The 8,132-nt window shown below is 43.6% G+C and overlaps 1 protein-coding gene across 1 annotated transcript in view; it reads left to right on the top strand.

Moving 5' to 3' along the window:
• The window catches only part of cmtm4 (CKLF-like MARVEL transmembrane domain containing 4), a 12,331-nt gene extending 5,754 nt beyond the window's left edge, over positions 1-6,577 (top strand). Inside the window, exons 2-4 of the mRNA XM_019876407.1 lie at positions 390-566; positions 3,739-3,837; positions 5,058-6,577. Coding sequence (XP_019731966.1) covers positions 390-566; positions 3,739-3,837; positions 5,058-5,222 — 441 coding nt within the window. The 3' untranslated portion in view covers positions 5,223-6,577. The remainder of the gene's footprint in view (positions 1-389; positions 567-3,738; positions 3,838-5,057) is intronic.
• Positions 6,578-8,132: the final 1,555 nt, after the last annotated feature.

Here is an 8,132-nt window from a genome sequence, read left to right as displayed (position 1 = left end):
CCCCCCAAAAAAAATGTGAACCATCTTACTGTTAGGTGGAGCTATTTGGAACAAGCCCACGGGCTACTCAAGTGGTCCCTGGGGGCTGCTAGCGAGCGACCCGTTGTTGGCACCTGGTGTAACTTGCACTTGTAAAAAGGATCTCTTCGCTTGACAAGAACGTGATGAAGGAACGCATTTTTTGTTTACACTTCGAAATACTTGCTGGTTAGTTACTTCTGCTCCACAGTTTGTAAATAAGAAAAACCTCCAAATTGAAACCTCTCAGACGGTCAAGAAAAAAAGTTTCTCGTAGTTTGCTTGGGCTCTTTACTTTGAATTTGGTGCATCTTGCTATTGCCCATCTCTGGTTTTGATGTTTCTCGCCTTGAACCTCTCTCCCCTTCTAGGTCCTCTCACTGATCGGCTTCATCTGCATCGAAACCATCATGATGTGTTCCCCGTGCGGCGGCGTCTACTTCTTCGAGTTTGTCAGCTGCACCGCCTTCGTGGTCACCGGCACACTCTTGGTGATTTTCTCTCTCAACGTGCACACCAAAGTGCCCCACGTCAACTGGAACCTCACGGTTGGTACACGAGTCATCAAGGGGTGTCGCGCCCAACTTTTGCCGCTGCTTCATCTGCTTTTATTTGGCATGGTAGTTCATTTTGAAGCCTGCTTTGTGGATATGAACGCTCATCGGCCACTTTATCGGCTTTCTTAACCCTCTTTCCGTCGAGAGCAAACTCGGTGCACTGTGGCACGTGCGGTGGAATACTCGGGTCACTAACTTGATGCGTTTTTGGACTCGGTTCACGAACCAAAGCCGACTGAGGAAAAGTGGCGCCGGATAGCAAATGGAGGAATGGATCGGCGTCTGCGTTGCGACGGATTGTGAAATGTGTCCGTGCCTCAAATGAATTTTGCTTTTGTCTTTTGTGAAGTACGTTGTTGTTCCTCCCTCTTACGAACGAAGCCGCTAACCGACCTGTGATCGGCATGTCATGAGTCCCCGTACACGTCTTTCAAATCTTCTAATTGGTGAGGTTGTCAAGCGTACGGAAGTTGTTTGGGTGGCCCCTGCAGCTCCGCGGTGTCACTCCAACGTGCCGTGTCAGCTGCAACCAACTGAGCTGGTTGGTTTTCTTGACACTGCTTGCTTGCCTTTTACTATTTGCCTAAAAACACACAAGACGGTGTTGTCTGAGCAGCAGGGAGTGGAAAATAGCTTTGAGCTATGATTGCGGAAGCCACACGGCTAACATGTCGTCGTCGAGCAATGGATGTTAAGCCGGATGCTCAAACCCGAATGGAGCGATCCGATTGCCTGATAGCTCCCTTCGTACGCTATGATGGCTCAAGCGAGGCAAAATGGTTTTCATTTGGCTGAAATACGACCGGCTTTGTTGTGGAGTGACTGCAGCCAGGTTGAGTGGGCGGCTTAAGAGAAATGGTCCCTCGTGACGTGTGACCGTCAGCGTTCACCTCACTGGAAATTCTCCCGTTTGATTTCATTCTTCACCGTTTTTTTTTTCTTTTTTGCATTCCGTTGTTTCCTTTCCTCCAATGGTTTGCTAGACTGTCCCGGTTACAGCGTCACGTGTTTTCCACTCACTGTCGGATGATGACACTGACGAGAACTGAGGACTGAGCGTGACGAATTCATCAACAGACGGCCTTTTATGTCTTTTGTGCTCTGTTGTTAAGTACTTGGTGGACTTGTTGCTTTTCTTCCAATGTAAGGATTTTCATGAAAGCAGAAAAGCTAATCTGGTGCTAAACTGTAGCGTTTACTGTCGATCTTAATCCTTTTATGAACATTGTTGGCACCTTACCTTGCCCTGGGCTCGTTTCAAACGACAGCTCGATCCCGCCATTGCCCTGACTCAGCAAGTTGCGCACGAGGGTTTTGATCATGTCATTATGTGCTATGTGACTCCGTCTCTTCAATTTCACCCTCCGTTGGTGGCTTTGGCAGTGCTGCTGGGAAAAGTCAAGTCCTAAAGTACCCCACTCGAGCCCCTTCCATGTGGAAATGACCGCATGCGCCGCAATGTTATTGACTTAGTTGAGACAAATGTGCTTATTTTGCACAAATAATGGCAGCTGATTAAAAGCTGGCGGCAAATCTGGTGGCACACTAGTGGGGGGGGGGGGCAAGTGGATGAGTTTTGTATAAAAGTTATATTTCAGTCTCAGTTTTGTAGCAGTTTGCAGCGGGTCGACTTTTTAAAGTGAGCCATCGTATGATTCTCATGGGCTGCATTCAAGCCGAATTCTGGAATTAATTGTTGACCTTTCAAGTGTTTCTTTTCGACCTTTGTATTCGTGTGAAATTATGTCTTAAGTTTGGAAGTGGACGCACACCGGGTATCCATTCGCAATGTGAACCAGTTACGTGCCGTCAGGTCGGCGATCGCTTTGATTCATTGGGTTCATTTTCTGTCAAAACGTCGACTACAGTACAATCACTTCTCTTTTTTTTTTTTTGAACGTTATGAACTTGCTGACATGAGATACAGACATTCTTTAGGAGCAGCCAGAGCGGGCGGAGCACATACTGCAACTAAGAAGAGAGTAGCCAAGTCATCAAGGAGGATTTTCCACATACTGGAGCTTCCACCTCAGGACACCTTCGGAAACATTGCTGATGGGGATACTAAAAAAAAAAAAAAAAAAAAAAAAAAAAAGTGCAATGCTCCTTGAGTTTTGCCATGTCAGTTGAATAAAAACGGAACCTGTCTATCTCATACTTCACTTTTACGACTATTGTACTTCACTGAACTATTGCGCATTCAGCAAAAATTAAAACTGGTGTGATGAGAGTGGATTGACGTTGTGGACTCAAAAGAATCAATGTTTAGTGCGTGAACTCGCTCAGTCATTGTGTCACAGTTCAAACGTTAACGCCACTTTCAGTGGCTTTCACGCAATGTTTCTTTTCTTTTCTTTTTTTAATTTGTGTCGAGGCGTTGACTGAGGCCGGGCCAAGACGCGCGCGGAGAGCCAGCGGTTTGCTCTTGGTCTGGTGTTATTTAAGCTTTTACGGAGTGTCGGCCTGGGCGAAAACATGCAATGTGTGCGACTGAACTGACTAGATGTGTGATGTATTTGCCGCCCCGCATTAGACGGGACCCTCAAACATTGGACGAGATCCTGTAAAACTGGTTGGGCATGTCCGTTAAAACTGTGTGTGTGTGTGTGTGTGTGTGTGTGTGTGTGTGTGTGTGCAAGGCGGGTGCCGTTTTGGATTACAGTTGAAGGTTTGAACCCGGCTTCCCATCGTTATGGTTCTGTTGTATGAGGATTCAAATTAACCCCCTCCATGTGACACGATTGTGACTGCTTTATTCATTGCAGTTGGGCAAAGCCTGCGTGTCATGCCCTCCCCCTCCCAAAAAAAAACCAAACTATAAAAAACAGGCCTGTGATAATGGAAGTCATACATCCCAACGTGACCTGCAAGCTTCAGTCACACTGTGATGGGTCACCATTATTATCCCTTCCGAAACGGACTGCAAATGTCAGCTGATCTCGCGTAAAGGAAGTTGTTCTCATTTTCTCCGCTTTGGGGGGGGGATGGTCGGCGTCCGCCAGATGAAATGCTCACCTCCTTTGAACTACTTCCTGGGCTATAATGAAGCCGCAGGGATGCAGTCTGAGCGGTTATTTTCGCACACCCAATTGTTGTTTTACTTCAGTCGCAGTCAAAGCAAAGGCCTAATTCGCAGTGTGTACGTTTTGGTGTGTTCCTGCAGGATTTGGGCAACACGGCAGCCAGCACCTTCCTCTTCTTCTTGTCATCGCTCGTGCTTGCGTGCATAAACCACAAGACTGGAGCTGAAATCGCGGCAGTGGTGAGTCCGCGGGCCCGGGCTGATTGCTTTGCATGCATGCATGTGTGCATACGTCGATTTGCTCAGAGCGCAAATTGATTCTTCCCATTGAAAAGAAACGAAATGTAGATTATCCGTGACTTTTTTTTTTTTTTTTTTTTGGTCACGTGTTTTAAATTTGAAAAAAGAGCAGTGTAAACTAGGGCGATGACCATTTTTCATCTTAATTGCACGATTTCTCTGGTTAACTCACAATTTCGGATTTGAAATCTGTTCGAAACTGTACAAGATTTTATCGGACTATTTTTATACTCTTATTAATGAACATAAAAGTGGACAAATATTTTTCCCCTCAAACAATACAAATAATGGATTTTTTTTTAATTGAAACATTCATTTTGTAGTCACTTAAGAATATATTAACATAAATTGTATAAAAATAGAAGGAACATGGCACGGAAAATGAGTTAAGCAGCAAAATGCACCCATTTTTAGCCATCTCAAGGGGCGGCCATTTTGCCACGTTCTGCCAGCTGAAAATGACATCACAGCCCAGCTTCAAAAATGAGAAGCGCTGTGACTGGTCGCTACCTGAGCAACTGTGATGTTATTTTCAGTCGACAGCAAGTGGCAAAATGGCCGCCCATTGAGATGCCAAAAAATGGGCGGATTTTGCCACGTCACGCATATTCCACGCATGCAATTTTAATCAGAATGCCGTGTTTAGACTCGTAGGGCCTCATGGAATTTATTATTGTCAAGAGTTTTGGGGTTGACTTCTCCTTTCAAGGGAGTTTGTACATTAACGCACTAATTTTGATACCCCTAATAAAAAAACAAAGTAAAGATATATGAACTGGTTTTACGAAATGCTGGAGTTTGTACATTAACGCACTAATTTTGATACCCCAAATAAAAAAAACAATGTAAAGATATATGAGCTGGTTTTACGAAATGCAATTTTTGTAGTAGGACCCCTGTTGGAGATGGGAATTTTTTTTTTTTGAACGATAGTAAACTGACGTTCTACTACATCGTTATCATATGTGCATTTATTCCTCTTTACGATTTTAGTTTGTTGGGATGTCTCGGTATTGACTTCATTTAATATTTGTCCTGCATGTGTGAGAATCAAAATCAAGCTATCCTTGATTCTTGAACAGCCTGTTCATGTAGCGCCAAGTAGTTTCCCCGCAATACTTGTCAATTGTTGTTGACTTCCCATTTCCTCTCGTGCGCAGACCTTCGGCTTCCTGGCCACAGGTGTGTACGGCCTAAACACTTTCCTGGCAGTGCGGCGGTGGCGCCGCGGCAACGGCAGTCAGAGAGCGGCTCAGAGCAGCGAGTACATGCGGGCGCGCACGGCCTCTCGTGGCGAAATGGAAGCACGGCCCGAACTCGCCTGAGCAGACAATCTGAATGGAAATCGCATGACCGACAGCTGACAGAGAGGCAACTCGCCACGAGTGGGACGGGCGCCTCAACTCGTGCGTCGGCGCAACATGGCAACACTTTGGCTCGGCTTCCTGAGCCGCACATGTGCTTCTCGCTTTGCTGACCAGGAATCCAATACAAACATTCCAGAATAAAGAGGCTCACGGAAAGGAATGGAAACAAGTCAAATTTTGAACGCCGTGTGTCTTCACATCTGAATTTTACAGGACCTCCACAGATATCCAAACAGGCTCGCTTCGCATCAGCCTGTCCTGACTCCACTTTGGACTTTTCCAATTGTTAGCGTCTGACTGTAAAGGAATTGGGAAGGCACAAGTTGAGCCGTGCGAGTCGGTTTTGTCACTTTGTCAGCGGTGATGATGAACAAGCCACATTGTTGCTACAGATCAGTAACACAATTGTTCTTTCGTCTACTGACACCAACGGTTGGCCAGACACGACTGATAAGAGTGTATTTCATCGCTCGAATGTACTCACGCTGATTTAGTTCATTCCTTCGTCTTGACGGACTGCCTGTAGAATCTGTGATGTTTCGCCACTAATAGAACTTTGCTGCGTGCAATCACTTAGTCTGTTTTGAGCTCAGATTACTTTTTTTTTTGGTAACAAGTCGAAGTAATTCCATGCGTTTATACTTAGCTAAAAACATGAAGGTTATCGCCAGTACCATGTTTCAATTCATTTTATGTCAACACTGTGAGTAAATAGTACGAGGCAAGAAGGCTTGATTTACATTTGTGTCTCGTCTCCCTTTTGCACACGTCAACCGCTTCACGAAGTGACGACGGCAGAGTAGATCTTTTTAAAACACACACAGTATGTTTGTAGCACATAGTGGAAGGCCCCATTCTACACTGCGTCTCAGGGGTCGACCCCCCCGCTAATGCGAACGTTTGCATGACAATCTAGCGTGCTTCAGTGTAAGCGCTTTTCCTGTGCTCGGTCCATTAGAGAGGGGTGGCTTTTTTTTTTCTTCTCATTTTTGCTCTGATACAATGTTTCTTCTGTGGGGCGGTGTGGTGCGTTATTTTTTTTTCCCATTCCGTTTTTATTTTGGTTCATTTGAAAGCATATAGTTAACCGTTGCATCCAATCAGTTGATAAAACAATCAGTCTTTGACACTCCACGAATACTTTTAGGTCAAAGTGACCCAAGAGTGAATGAACTGTAGGCGTACTTCTTTGAACACTTCACAGAAAGCCCTGCTTGGAAACACTTGACTGGTAGAGTGTATGCTTACTGTTTAGCGCCACCTTTTGGTGTTTCTCTAAATGTACTCCAGTAATCTTATCCACAAAAAAAAAACAACCCTGTATACAACCCCATTCCACAGATTCTCTTTTATGCATTCACAATATAAGATAAGATAAGATAAGAAAACCTTTATTAGTCTCGCAATGGAGAAATTCCCAATACACAGCAGCAAAGTTATGAAAGGAAGAAGTAGAACAACAAAATATCATTAATACAGCGAGAGTCACTACATGTATTTATTTTACGTTGCCTTTATGTTAATCCTGTTATTAAACTAACTGAACCAAAGACTGGTTTGATTCTTCCCTTTGTGTATTTCATAATGTGGCGGTGTTTACTGTGAGTTGTAAAATGGATGGATGCAATCTTAGTCCTGCTAGAAAACAGCACGGTGCTTTAATTAACGCTTGTGTAGACATGACTGAGAATGAACTTGATGTAGAATCACACGACTAAAGGAGGCCCTCACTATTGCAGATTTTATCGCAGGGCATTTTGGAGGGCAGCTGGAGAGCTTCGTTACATACAACAATTAAAATACAGATACTTGTTTTGGGTGAAATATATGTAATAAATATATAATTTAATAACTACAAGACCAGGTTCAGTTACTGAACAATGTTTTTTTTAATTTAAAAAAAACCAACTCAACCATATACACAATAAGTCGTTTTTGTAATAAGAGTATTTTGAATAACAAGTTATAACATCAAACAGAATGTCATATTTTAGATTTAACAGATTTTTTTTTTTTTTTTTGACTGCAGTGGTTAGACTAAATGCTGTAGTCCATCTTCAGATGGAGAGTTGCTCCATTTTTGTACAACGTTGCTTTACTGGGACGTGTGCCTTCATGACCAACATATCTGCCCGGAAATAGAAAGAACGTAAATATGAATTCATGAGCACGCTAATGATAGTGAAGCCCCGCTGATTCAGTGGGATTGATCGATAACCCCTGTGAATAGCAAGTGTTCACTCTATGTTTATTGCAATATCATATATCACATCGAACCCTTACCTGTAGTATGTTCATTGGGTTTGGTCTTCACTGAAGACTTTGGGAGTTTCCTCTTCTTTGGGCCAGGGGTGACTTCAGCAAGGCACTTGTTACCGGAACAGATGTCCTCTTCCATCTCCACCTTCTCTTCATACACTGTTAAAATAAATAAAATACTCCCACCTCTTCTCTATTGAGTAACAAGCAGAGCCAAGTGCTCAGAGTCTTCATGTCATGTGGAGTAATGTCAGCATTTAGCCATACCTTACTTAAACAAGAATATGGACCTACAGGTAGTTTCTTACCTTCAAACGCTCAAACACATTATTATAAATACCAGGCCCATTTCTGCTGGTCAACGTTTATGTTGTGAGGGAAGAATTAGCTGTCATTTTTTTCGGGCAAAGAGACTGTTACAGATGGTCTGACAGTACTGCTGACCTCTTATAATCGCAATTACATTAGTACACTTTTGCCATGCGTGTGTTAATGTGTGTGTGTACGTGCATACCTGTTTTAGACTTAATGTTTGTGTGTAAGCGTAGTTCTATACACGTTTTTGATGAAACAAAATGTGAAGCCTTCAACACTCTCAATTCCCCACCT

Source organism: Hippocampus comes, unplaced genomic scaffold, assembly GCF_001891065.2.
Source record: "Hippocampus comes isolate QL1 unplaced genomic scaffold, H_comes_QL1_v1.1 scaffold150, whole genome shotgun sequence".
NCBI lineage: Eukaryota > Metazoa > Chordata > Actinopteri > Syngnathiformes > Syngnathidae > Hippocampus > Hippocampus comes.
Note: the sequence above shows the minus strand (reverse complement) of the source record. Positions and strands in the feature narration are given on the sequence as shown.